The following is a 13,677-nucleotide window of genomic DNA, read 5'->3' as shown; positions in this document are numbered from 1 at the left end:
ACCCCTGCACCCAGCTGGGGCATTTTGGTGCTGCTTTATTGCCCATAACAGCTGGCAAAAAGTTATTTGGAAGGGTCTAAAAGACTTCAGCTTCCTTAAAGACAGAGCATTTTAGGGCCTGAGCAGGCCCTGGGATCAGTATCACTGCTAAGATGCTTACAGGCTTAATTCCCTCGATGACCCCAGGCTCTGTACACAGCCATGGCAATGGAGATGGACAAATGTCATTCAAAGCACAGAGCACTGTAAAGATCCATCAGTAAATAAAAAATGAGCTCAAAAGCAAATCTCTTTTTATTCTGCTTTGGTTAGAGAATGGCAGCAGGTTTGGATAACTAGTCAGGGTAGCATCAGCTTCCTTCACACTCACTTAACAGGACATCATTTTGCTCAAAAAGATCGAGGGGACGGCGTTACATGCTCAGACAGCCCAGCCATGAATGCGGTATAAATACCTGGGGAGACAGATTAGTTTGCTATTTCTGCTCACAGCCTTCTCCTAGGAGCACAGAAATGCCATCTCAGCATGCTTTTTGGAGGATTAGAAAACGTAATAAACACAAGGATAAAAATATGCCATGGGAGTTACAGCTAATTTCTTGCTCTAATTTGCAGCAATTTACACATAATCATTTGAAAATACTGCAGAGTGCCAGCAGCCGAGTGTCTGCTGCAATGGTGCAAATCAGAAAAATGAGAAATGCAGTTAGGGCTGAAGAACCCTCCAGAAGGGTCATTTGGGACATTAAGTTCACAATCTCTTCCTTGCAGCTGAGTAATGAAGGAGATTTTATTCTGCCACATGGAGCCCAGTTTCTTAGGCTGTAGGTGGATGGAATGACCTTCATAACAAAAGACTTTAGACTTCAGAAAAGTCCTGCCAAGCAGCAATGTAGTCTGTGTCTTTTTCTTGTACATGAAGGGTTTTAAAAAATTTTTATTAAAAAAGGAGGCTGCAAGCAGTAGGCACCAGCACCACATTTTCATGCAAATACATATTTGAAAAGGCAATAAAACTGTAGTAAAATTACTGAATTAGGGTTCAGAAATGTGTTTTAATATCAATATTTATTGTGAACTTATGAAAATTACTTGAAATCCCATTCATTTCCTAATCATAATTTCCATCCAAAGACCTGGATTGATTATAAATGATGAAAATATCTATACGCAATTTGTATTTTTGTCTATTTTATAACTTCAAATATTTCAAAACAATTTGAAAGGGGAATAAAAACAAATGTGCCCCCAGACCAGAACCCTGCATGTAAAACAAACTAAAGATGAGTTATGAACCGCCATGAAGAGGAATTTATAGTAGAAATACCAGTGTTGCTGCAGCCTTCTTTTATAGGATCATCAACAGAGGGATATGGAAAAAGGGGGGTAAAGTGATTTATTAAGAGAATACATTCTCTTCTGAAGGAAAGGTATTTAATCTGTGGATCACAAACACTTGACCCAGGGCAAAGGTTACCAGCAGTACCTTGAGAAGATGCAGCCTTGATTTAAATAATGGAGAAGTGCAGGAGCAGATGCAGGGCTGCTTTAAAAGATGGAGAAGCACAGAGGCAAGCATGCTCCTGGGAGGGCTGATGTAGAGGACTGCAAAGCTCCAAGGCACCCAGGTAACTTGTAATTGGTAAAGTCAGCTTGAATTTTAAAGTGATTTATTTTAAAAACATGAGATACAAGATACTCTTGGAAAATCAAACAGCAAAGAATTTAAAAGCATGCCTATCTTTATACTATTAATAGCTTTAATGAATAGCTGCTTTTTCTTTTTTCCCACAGACACCTGAAGGAACTGGGCACATATATCTTATCCATGCTCAGTGGAAACTCTTTACTTAAATCTCATTCATATTTTGGAGTTGTCATCAAGTGGGACTCTCTGTGTGCTAAGCAAGGCTCAGCTATGTCACTGAAATGCTGCCTCACCCCATTTTGAGTATCACCAGTGTCTGAAATAGGTTTAGGTGTTGAATGCCTGTCTCTCCTGGCAGCATTATGTTGCTGCAAAACACAGATCTGAACTAAAGGTGCTGATCAGTCACAAATGACTCTGCACATGTTCATCTGCCCCAGGAGAATGAACCAACACTCAAGACCGCCCTTGACTTGTGACACTCTTGCCTCTGGGTGCCAGGGACATGCAAAGTTTTGGTTATCATTTTGAGGCATGAGGCTTCTTATTTCATGAATACTCAAAAGCAGATTTTAATTTTTTCCCCTTCAGGGAGCAAATGTTTTCAGCCATGAAGCTGACTCCAGTGTTTCTGCTGGCATCTGCAAGAAGTTGCTAAGGCTCTACCAAGACTTGTTTATGCTCCATTGTCTGGGAAGCTTAGGGACCTTTATGTTTCTGTGGCTCACTGCTGACAAGGATGACTCTGTGTTCAAACTCTCCTAATCCGAGATAAACATTTGGAAGGGCTTGGGAGAATGTAGAGCATGTGTTTGCACACATGCACATGATGACACATGACACATGCACAGTGGAGAAGTATGTTTGGCTGCTCCTTGACTTATGGTGATGACAGAAGCAGGGATTCAGAAGAAAACAGCGTCTGAGTGGAGATGAGTTATCAGGGGAAGTGACGAGGCAGCAGCTGAGTCCCGAGTAACACAGCCAAAGCTGGCCCTTCCTACAGTCCCCTTGGAATGCTACAGAGGTGTCATAAGGGGAGTAGAATGACCACCTTCTCATGTCTGAGCAATGGAGAACCATGGTGCACCCCCATTTGACCCATCCCCTCAGCCTTTCCTGTGTGGTATTTTGGGAGCAGGAGAGAGCCTGTGCCAAATTGTGCAGCCCTCAGTCATTCTAGATGGCACCACAGCTCAGCAGTGAGCTGGAGAAGTTCCTTGCTTTAGTTTATACTGGGGACCATGCTGGCTTTCCAATTAGCCCAGAATACCTCAGCTGGGCCAAGAGGATGCAAAACCAGCTGCATCTTCCCATCCTTTCTGGAGCTTGCCTTCAGAGCATGTCTGACACACAGAATGCAAGCTGGGTCAAAGTCTCTCTTTCAGTTGCCACAGTATTTAGGATCCAGGATCCTGATATTTTGTCTCCATCCTAGAAACATTAGGAGATGGTCTTAAATGTTTTAAAGTTAACTGCTCCCAAAATTAATGGAGTTGACCTTTCCATGCTTTGGACAGGAGGCTTTGGTGCTTCCCACCTGGCAGAATTCATGGAATCAGAGAATCTGAATGGTCTGGGTTGGAAAGAGCCCTAAAGATCACCAAGTCCCAACCTCCCTGATGTTAGCAAGAACACCTTCTACTAGACCAGGCTGCTCAGAGCCCCATCCAACCTGGCCTTGAACACTTCCAGGGATGGGGCACCCACAGCTTCTCTGGACAACTTGTTCCAGCACCTCACCACCATCACAGTAAAGATTTTTTTCCTAACATCTAATCTACACCTAATCTAACCTTTCCATTCAAAGCCACTCCCCTTGTCGTGTCATCCCCTGTAAATAGTGTCCCTCCACTTTTCCTGTAGGCACCCTTCAGGCTCTGCAAGGCTGGAATTAGGTCAGCCTGAAACCTTCCCTTTTCCAGGCTGGACAATCCCGATTATCCCAGCCTTTCCTCACAGGAAAAACAATCCATCCATTTAATCAACTTAGAGGTCTCCTCTGGACCTGATCCAAGATGTCCATGTCCTTCCTGGGCTGGGGACCCCAGAGATGGACACAGCACTGCAGTGATGTCCTGGAGCCGAGAGAGAGAATCCCTGCAGGGATGCAGGAACCCCCAGGGCTTCGGGAAACACAACATCACTTATTAACACGGCTCATGGGCCGACTGCATCCTGGTCTCGCGGGATTCGGATGTTTGCTGCAGAGGGAAACCAAACCCGGGATGTGCTGCAGAGAGAACCCAAACCAGGGATGTGCAGCACAGGGAACCCAAACCCGGGATGTGCAGCACAGGGAACCCAAACCAGGGATGTGCAGCACAGGGAACCCAAACCAGGGATGTGCTGCAGAGGGAACCCAAACCAGGGATGTGCTGCAGAGGGAACCAAACCAGGGATGTGCTGCAGAGGGAACCCAAACCCGGGATGTGCTGCAGAGAGAACCCAAACCCGGGATGTGCTGCAGAGAGAACCCAAACCAGGGATGTGCAGCACAGGGAACCCAAACCAGGGATGTGCAGCACAGGGAACCCAAACCAGGGATGTGCAGCACAGGGAACCCAAACCCGGGATGTGCTGCAGAGGGAACCAAACCAGGGATGTGCTGCAGAGGGAACCAAACCAGGGATGTGCGGCAGAGGGAACCCAAACCAGGGATGTGCGGCAGAGGGAACCCAAACCCGGGCTGTGCAGCGGCGCTGCAGCGCGGCCGGCTGCGGCACTAGGTGTCAGCACTCCACTGGGCAAGGGCCCCGCAGCAGCCCGAGAGCAGCAGCATCCCTGCATCCCTGGCGAGTAAAGGTTATAGAACCGGCCCGGGGCTCCCAGCAGGGATGTGCAGGGCAGCTGCAAAGCTACAAGTGAACCGAGGTGTTCTTTTGCAATGAAATGCAATACCACGCAAAAAAACAAAAAAAACAAAAAAACAAAAAAAAAAAAAAAACAAAACAAAACAAAAAAAAAACCCAAACAAAAAACCAAACAAAAAAACCCCAAAAAACCCCCCAAAAACCCCAAAACAAAGCAACAAAACAAACAAACAAACAAACCACAAAAAACCCCCTAAAACAAACAAAAAAACCCCAAAACACCCAACCCCCCCAAAAAACAACAACAAAAAAACCCCCAACAAAAACAAAACAAAAAAAACCCCAAAACAAAAAAAAACCAAACAAACCAAAACAACAAAAAAACCCCAAACCAAACCAAAAATTAAAAAAAAACCCAAAAAAACCCAAAAAACCCAAACCAAACCTAAACAAAACAAAAAACCCCCAAACAAACAAACAAAAAACCCCAAAACAAAAAAAAGCCAAAAAACCCACAAAACAAAACAAAACAAAAAAACCCCAACCCAAACCAAACAAAAAAACCCAAATAAAAACTAAAAAAAGAAACCCAAAGAAAAACAAAAACCAAAAAACCTCCCAAAACAAACAAAAAATCCCCCAAACAAAAAAAACCAAAAAACCCAAAACAAAACAAAAAAACCCCAACCCAAACCAAACAAAAAAAAAAAAACCAAAAAAACTAAAAAAAATAAACCCCAAACCAAACAAAAAACTGAAAACAAACAAACAAACAAACAAAAAACCTGAAAACAAACAAACAAACAAACAAACCCCCCAAAAACCCCACCCCAGTGCGGACTTCAAAAAGAGAAGAAAAGGAGGGGGAATAAAGATCTTCAATCATTTTCTTAAGGCTTTGGACTGTTCTTCCAGACAAAAAAAAATCACAGTTCCCACAATCACCTGGAACTCTGGCACGGCAGATGCAGCATGGATAGCTCAGCAAAGCTTTTGTTATTTGGCTTGGTTTTGTCTCGAATGTGATGAGATAACATCGTCTATCACAAGTCAGTTTTATGAGGATCTGTCAGCTCAGTCCCCATCTGTTCTGGGAAAATAAACCTTTTCAGGTTAGAGTGGGATGTGCATTCAAATCCACAGGGCACAGGTTTAAATCCAAGTATCTGAAGCCTCTTCCAGTTGCCAAGTAGTGAGGGGAGAGTTTGCATTTGAGCTTCCCTGTCAAGCTGGTTTCTGTTTCAAGCCTTTTATTAAAAATTAACACTTAAAGTATATCCAGCAAAGAGGAAAACAAAGGGAAAGTGCTGTACTGTATGAGAATGCAGTCTATGCAGCACTGGGGAGACAGAGCAGGTAGGAAACAAAGTAGAGTTTCATTAATACAGAGGTATTCACTTACAACTACAAAATGAGAATAAAAGTCTGCTAGAAGCAAGCAAGACATTGTAGAAAATGAGAATCAAAGCATTAGAGTGGCATGATGCAAGAGATCCCAAATCTGATTTCTTAGAGTGTTCAGAGTTGACCATTATCAACTTGTGCGTGCAGATCCACAAACTGGCACTGCTACTGAACATCCAACACTTGGAACTGCACCCTGCACTGCCCACTATTGAAAACTTGGAAGGAGAGAGACCTGGGGCATTTTCAACAGCTCCATCCTGAGCTCTGGTCACCAGTGTCACAGCTGGCTGTTGGAGATCTCTGCTCAGAGCTGCCACCCATTCTGGGAGCTGAGCCCTCAGCTTCACCTCAGAGCCCTTTAAGAAATCAAGAGACTGTAAGTAGCAGCATTTGCACTGAAATTGTCAAGGTATGACATTGATTTCTTTTGTACTCTGCTACTGTCAGAAGAAAACAAAACTGGTCTCCATAGGTATTGTTCACTGTCCTCATATTCAACTATTATATTCTCAGAGAATACCAAAAACTTTTCATTAATCAGTTACTAAGAAATTCAGGAGTGATCTATAATTTCACAGACTGTGCTATATAGGCAGAGTATTCTTGTGATGTCTGCTCTAGTACCTCTCTCAGCCCTGTTTGCAGCAAGCATCTGACAGGAGGGGAGCTGGCTGGTGAGCAATGACTTCCCTCTGCACCAGAAATTCCTGTCCAGTTGGAAAGAGTTAGCGACTGTTACATCCTTTCTTTTTCCCATTTGCATTCCTCATAAAATGATAGCATTTTGCTGAAATCACTGAACATAACAAAGGCAAAGTCAGCCTGACAGCTCTGCCAAAGCAACAGCTGCAGGTACTGGATAGGAAATACGTCTGAACTTTCAAAATGAGCTTTGCTAAGAACATGAGTGTATGAAAGAGGGGAGATCCAGTTTCCCACACCCAGCTCATTCCCAGTCCTGACATCACATCCTTCCCTGGGGGTAACATCTAACACTGGAGTTTTCCAGCTTGCACTGCCCTCTGAAACACATTCTCTCCCAAAAGTGAACACAACACCAACCCCTCTCTCTTTGCTTCCAAGAGAAAATGAGGGAAATAATCCTGAATTGCTGAATGCTGTGCTGGCTCCAGCTCGAGGTTTCAAGCCCTGCTCTGATGGAAGATGACTGTGTCACTCTTGGCCAGACTCACCACGGACAGAAATAACCTCAGCAGGAAGTGGAAACTACCCTGGTCTAGTCAATGGGTTTCTGCAAAAACTGTGATGTCAGAGCAGCTGCACACGCAATTTGGGGGGCTGGCTAGGGTTAGCAGTGTGTGACACCAGAGCTGTTTCACACTCCAGACAGGCTTTCCCCAGTGCAGTTAGGTGCCAGTGCTATCCTGACATCTGAGACTGAAGCTCTGCTCCTCTTCCGTAAGTCTGAGCATCAGGGAGTGCCCAGGACTGGAAACAGGCTCACAGCCACGCCTGGGACAAAGGAAAGGGGTTGGTGTGGGGTGCTGGGAGTGCCTTTTGCTTCCAAAGGAAGAAGAGCAGTGAAAGAAAGGTGGGTAAGAAGTAGAGGGATAAAGAAAGATGGAGAAAGAGAGGGGTCTCCAGACATCAAACTGCTTGCTGCTCTTTGAAGCCTTTGCAATGGGGTGAAATTCTCCATGGACACATCCTGGCCCTTTAGCAAGATCAGATTGCCTCAGGACAAGATGTTTGTAAGGAAAAAGCTGGCTAGATACCCCTCCCTCTTCTCCCAAAAATAACAGCTTGACAGAAAATTTGAATCTAAGAGCAGTTGTAGGTATCATGATACTTCTTTTTTACCTGTCCTGAAAGATTCAGGTGCTATCACACATCACTGGCCCCCTATTCTCCATCCCATGTTCTGACATGCTGCCTGCATTAGCATTGTCTTTCATACTTATAACATCTTATACAGCACAGCTCCCCATGGGGGAAAGAAATCTTTGAAGCTTTCCATTCAAATCTTCAAAGAAGGACCTTGAAGAGCACTCAGAGAGAGTGTGGGAAAGTCTGGAACAGAGATAATGCTATAAAGCTGACTTTCCCCTTGTACCACACCATAATTGTACCACTGTTGTGCTCCCACTTTTTGCACTTCTGTAAAACTCCCTGAGTGCTGAAGAAAGTTTATGCATTCTTCCATCCTGTTGGGAATACATATCAGTTTCTTCACAATGTTGTGACCAGAAATAATCCATAAACCTGCAATACAGATTGCAGCCTTAACCCTGGCAGAAAGGAGATTGGACTGGGGGTGTTGTATGTCTGCATCTCCAGCAGCATGCATGGTGCTGGAGATGCAGACATACATGGCATGTATGTCATGGGCATGTTTTTTCATGCCAAATGCCAAACCTTTGCTAGCACACACCATTCTTGGAATTTTGCAAGCCAAATGCCAAACCTTTGCTAGTGGTATGTAGCAAAAGTCCCTAGAAAATGCCAAGTTATGCTGCTAAGAATGTGGTAAAATCTGGTCGATTTTAGTAGCGGAATCACACCATTTGGAGAAATAAATCACTCAAGACATAAAAGGAGATACTTTTTCTTTCATTTCCCCTATGACATATTCCCCGACGCAGCCATTAAGTCACTACCTTTCACAGGAAATTCTGTGGTAAAACCAGAGAGATTCCATCAAAACCGACGGAACAAAAGCGTGTGCATGTCCTGTGGCTGCTCAGTGCCGAGCCTGACTGCCAGCAGTGAGCTGCTCTCTGCACTCTGGATTGAATGGAAACTGCTGAGTTCTACTATGTTTATTACTTGGCTCAGGACTACCTGCAGTATGTGCTCCAGGAATCACACCTGGGACCAGCCCAGACCAGGGTTGCTCATGTCCTGAGAACCATGGCGTCCTCGCTGCAAGAACAAACCGAGGAGGCTCTCAGGCCACTCCTGGACAGGATTGACATCACCTCTGTAGCTGCTGCCAAGAGAATTTTCAATGGAGTCATGGATGAAAAGTTTGCTGATGGAAATACTAACTGGGGGCGAATTATGACCATATTTACATTTGGAGGTGTCCTCACCAAGAAGCTTCAAGAGCATGGGGTTCAGCTGACTGCGGAGGAGAAGGAGCAGATCTCTTATTTCATCACAGAGTACATCATAAACAACAAAGCCGAATGGATTGATGCGAATGGTGGCTGGGTGAGTTTCTCATTTTTCACCAAAGTCTACATTGGGAGATTTCATTAATTATTGCTGTAGACACTCTCAGAGCCATTTTATTCAGGGTTTCATTTATTGATTTAATATTTGGTGTCTGGAGTGTCTCATTGAGACTTACAGTGAGAGCTTTGCTTCTGCTTTAAACAGAATAGTCATAAAAGACAACTTTATTTTTAAAAGGCACTTGCCAGTTTTGAATGACAGGATCATGCCATAATTCAGGTTGAGAATGACCTTAGAAAATCATTTGGTCCAGCCTCCCACTCAAAGCAGGTTAAACCACACATACCCTGAAATTTCCATTATTAAATCTAAAATTAAGTGACATCCTAAGGTCAGCGCAGCAATTTTGCTTTCATAGAGAAGCTGGTACAAAAATACTTAAGTTCAAGGTAAGGGAAGAATACACAGGTGTGATCCTCACAAATGAAGTCAGCACTTTTGCTGTGGATTTCAACAAAGCCATTATTTAATCCCCCAAATCAGTTTTACTTACAACAAATGTACTGGTAAGTACAACTGGCATTAAATCTTTTCTGTTTGGACTGAGATTATCCTAGAACTTCCATCTGTGAATGGTCAATGCTGAGAAAAATACTTGTTACTAAGTGAACTGTTTTGCCAAGCTGCTGAAATTCCCATGCCAGTGAAGGGAAGGGAAATATCCTTTTGCTCTGCAAAATTTCTTCACACCCATACTTTTTTTTTTGCAGTAGGGGGAAATCTGAGAATCAATGACACCAGTGTCAGTAATTTCCTTGGTACTTTTTCCTTTACTTATATGTAAATGTTACTTTTTCCTTCCACCCCCTCACCCCCTCTCATCCCACTTCTCTCATATTTCCTACTACTTTTTCCCCCTGATTTATTTTCTAGTGTCTTGCTTTTCCTTTTTTTTTTTTTTTCTTTCTGCTTGTTTTAATCCTTCTCTGTCTGTAGCAGCAAAAAAGAAAAAGGTGATAGTGACTCTTGGCCCCTTGATGCACTGGATTTATTATAAAGGCTTATCTTTCCATCTCTTTCAAATACAGTCAATTTCATTTCAGAGAAGTATCAACTCCTGGCAACATTCTGTCATAATAGGAGGCTCATCATAGTGGAATAAGGAAGCTTAAAGGAAGATATTTCTGGGTGTATTACTACAACAGAAACATAGCACTTGTACCTTCCTGGAAGATGTGGGCCCAGCTGATAGAGTTCATGTTTATTTTCTATTTACACAGGGAGGGCATAGCCTTGACTTGGAGATGAAACAAACATTCAGCAAAGTGCAGCTATTTTAAGTGACTACTTTTAAAAAGCTATTCATCTTTAGGAGGCAGAGCTCTGAAAAGCTGTCCCTCACTGCACAGTGCTGACACAGGGAGTGGTGTGGTTTCCCTACATGCTGTTTTTAAGCTGTCCCTAATTGTGTGTGGTTTTTTTCCACAGGAAAATGGCTTCCTAATGAAGTTTGAAAGAAGATCGCTACTGTCCTTCTCCAAAATCACAGCCCTGTTCATAGCTGTCATTTCCTTGTTCAGAGAATACTACTGAAGTAAAAGGATCTGCCGTTCATTGTAATCTAGATATTGCCACAAACTTCACTTCTCAGCCTTCCTCCAAGCAATATCAACAAGAGAATAATTTCCTTCCATAATTTGTTTTTAATTTATTTGTATTTATTTTGACTAACTACAATGTTTAACATGCTGTCCCAATTACCAAATCTGAAGATGAGATCCTTCCAAAGGGGAATCTGCACAACATCTTGCAGCAATTCAAGTCCATCTTTCCAGGCAGGATTGCTTTGAGATCACTTTCCACATCCAGAAAGCTCTTGGAATCTCTCTTGCATCTCCATGAAAGGACTTTGTTTTAGTGAAATACAATCCAATGGGTTAAGAAACAAGTTTTTATGTCATTTGTTTTGTAAATGAAATACTACTGTAATGCATTTTATTGCAACCTCTGAATGAGAAAAGGGGGGGAGGGGGGATTTTTGTGAAGAAGAAAGAAATGGGAACTCCAATATAGAAGTGGGTAGAAGAGTTACTGACACAGACTAAGCAATTTCTATGGGAAGAACTGTTTGTGGAAGCTAGCAACTTAAATATGTGCACTCACTTACTGTTATAGCAATGGTATGTGTTTCTGTGCTGTATTTTTTTAATAGCTCACATCTACAGTGAATGTTCTTTCATATTTGTGTGATGTAGTCATCTGGCTGAACATTTTTTAAACTAGATGTTTAAAAATAGGCAAGTAAAAATATTTCTTACATGAGGAATTTGTGTAAATACACTAATATTTTAAGAAAATACATTAAAATATGTATTTTAAAGCCTTGAGATTGGTCTCATTTTTTTCCAGAAAAATTGGAGCATGGGAAAAGATCTGTCTGATTAAGATAATCTTAGAAGAGTTATCAAAATGCTGCTGGAGAATCCAAGTGGTTTATGGATTTGACCTGAGGTCCATGGACGTCAAGACTTTCATTTTCTGTAGTACTTTTTAGGTACTATCTGGTAGCTTGCATAAGAAACAGATATCTTGTGGCAAAATAAACGAACTGGATCAGCTCTGATGACAGTAATCAGTGTTTTGGAATACATCATAAAACTCAGCAAATTCATAGAACTTCCAGGCTTTTACAGTCTGGGGCAATTCATGTTTTTACTCAAATTCCATGTGCTTTCCAAGGCTAAACAGTAGTTGTTCAAGAATTCATTCTAGAAGGGTTTTCTTCAGCTGTAGTGATTTTCCGTTAGGGAACTTAGGCTGGGTCTAAAAACCCTTCTTCTTTTTTTTATACATGTTGGGAGGTGAACCAAACTGAGCCAGCAGCCGCCTGTGGCACACACCACTGTTCTGAGACAGATCCTCTAGAAAACCCAGCTTTGTGACACTGAGAGAACGAACCAGCCTCTTCTGTAATGGGCTCTCCATCTTTCAGCTCAACATAAGACTCTTTTTTGCAGTAAGAACAATTGTTTTCTGGAAGAACCTGCCCAGGGATGTGGTAGAGCCCCTCTCCCTGGCAGTTTTCAGGGTACAACTAATCAGGCACTAAATAATTTCATCTAGGCTTCCTTTCCCAGGAAAGGTTGGACCACACAAACTTTCAATGTCCCTTCCAGCCTGGGTTGTTCTGTGATTCCATGGTCTAACTTGGTGGGTTTAACCATAGAACACAAACAAATGTTAATGTTTGTTAGAACGTGCATTTCTCTCTCTCCTTCCCCAGTGAAAACAAGAAATATTGTTTAGCATGCAGGCAGGATTTGTAAGGTAAACTTTGTTGCTGTTGAAGAAAAGGTGGCAGTGTTCAAAGGGCAAGGGGCAGCAAGAGGAAAATGCTCACCTCCAGAACACCTATGGCAGCACACCTCCGGAACACCTATGTCAGAAATGACATTTTGGAACATGTAATGACACATGTCTTTATAGGCAGTCTAAGTCTTCATGGTAAGAACAGTAATTCTTACTCAGTTCCTTTTTGAGCGCTGCTGCAAGCCACATACAATAGTGGCTAACACCAATCTATTAATACCACATCCACTTCCTTTACACTGATCTAGTAACCTATTTCATACTCAGAGAAACAATTTTTAAGTTAAATATAAAGGGTAACTGTGTCTTTTCAAAATGTTGGTGATACAATAATTTTAGAACTTGTCCTCGTGGTAAGGGTAGAGTTTAAACAAAAGAAGACTGGATGGATCATTAATGGTCCAGTGGGTTCCAGGTTAACTTCACTGGGAGAAAACCTCTTTTTTTCAGTGCAGAGCAAGAAAAGCAGTGATGAGATGTACCACCCCAATTCTAAGCATAGTAAAGTGTCTGAAAACAGCAGGGCTATTAGCTAAGTTTTATAAAATAGTGTCCATGTAAGTGTCATGAAATTATCCATCCATGACACTGAGCAGTGCCCAGGTCTTAAGCACTGCTGTTTAAGGGATCCTTGGATCTGCCAGGGGAGAACAGTGTGGTGCTTCTAGAGCACAAGGTGAGGCCAAAGAGCTGCCCAGTGGGACAGCTGATGACTTCATCCCTGCACACAGCAGCTGAACTGAGATGTCATCAAAAGCCACACGGAGGAGATTTATGAAAACAGCTGTTCTCCTATAGAAACATCTCTTTCTGTGCTTAAAAACACAGAATCAGTTACGTTGGAAAAAACCTCTGACATCGAGTCTGATCTTTCACTGCTCACCACCTTGTCAACTGGACCACGGCACTAAGTGCCACATCCAGCCATTTCTTGAACACTTCCAGGGATGGTGACTCCACCACCTGCCCGGGCAGTTAAAGGTGTGTCGGACTCAGAGGCGTCCCTTGGGCCGGCACATCTTCCCTGTGGGCACAGCTATGGGCTGGACACCGCTGACCACCACGGGGCCATCCGTCACAGCATGCCCCAGCAGAGCGCACAGCCACAGCCGGCCGCCACAGGGATCTGAAACTGGCACACACGAGGGATACAGCATCCCGCCGAAACGGACTTTCCGTTCCTGCAGCGAAATTACAGAAGGGGGAATTCATTGCGATCTGCGCCAGGGGAGGAAAAAAAACCCCAAAACGAAAACTAAACACCCCCACCACGCTGGTGTTGGCAAGGGCCCTGCCGCACTA

General features: G+C 43.1%; 1 protein-coding gene across 1 annotated transcript; it reads left to right on the top strand.

Annotated features, from left to right (window-relative positions):
* The first annotated feature begins 8,622 nt into the window (after positions 1–8,622).
* Positions 8,623–10,758, top strand: BCL2A1 (BCL2 related protein A1). Its single transcript, XM_054273070.1, has 2 exons — positions 8,623–9,042; positions 10,495–10,758. Exons 1-2 carry the CDS (start codon positions 8,623–8,625, stop codon positions 10,597–10,599), a joined length of 525 nt encoding a protein of 174 aa, XP_054129045.1. The 3' UTR covers positions 10,600–10,758.
* The last annotated feature ends 2,919 nt before the right edge of the window (positions 10,759–13,677 follow it).

Source organism: Melozone crissalis, unplaced genomic scaffold, assembly GCF_028551555.1.
Source record: "Melozone crissalis strain CALT ecotype California unplaced genomic scaffold, PUWL_Pcris_2 ptg000014l_1, whole genome shotgun sequence".
NCBI lineage: Eukaryota > Metazoa > Chordata > Aves > Passeriformes > Passerellidae > Melozone > Melozone crissalis.
The sequence above is the reverse complement of the archived record's forward strand: the minus strand, read 5'-3'. Positions and strand labels throughout refer to the sequence as shown.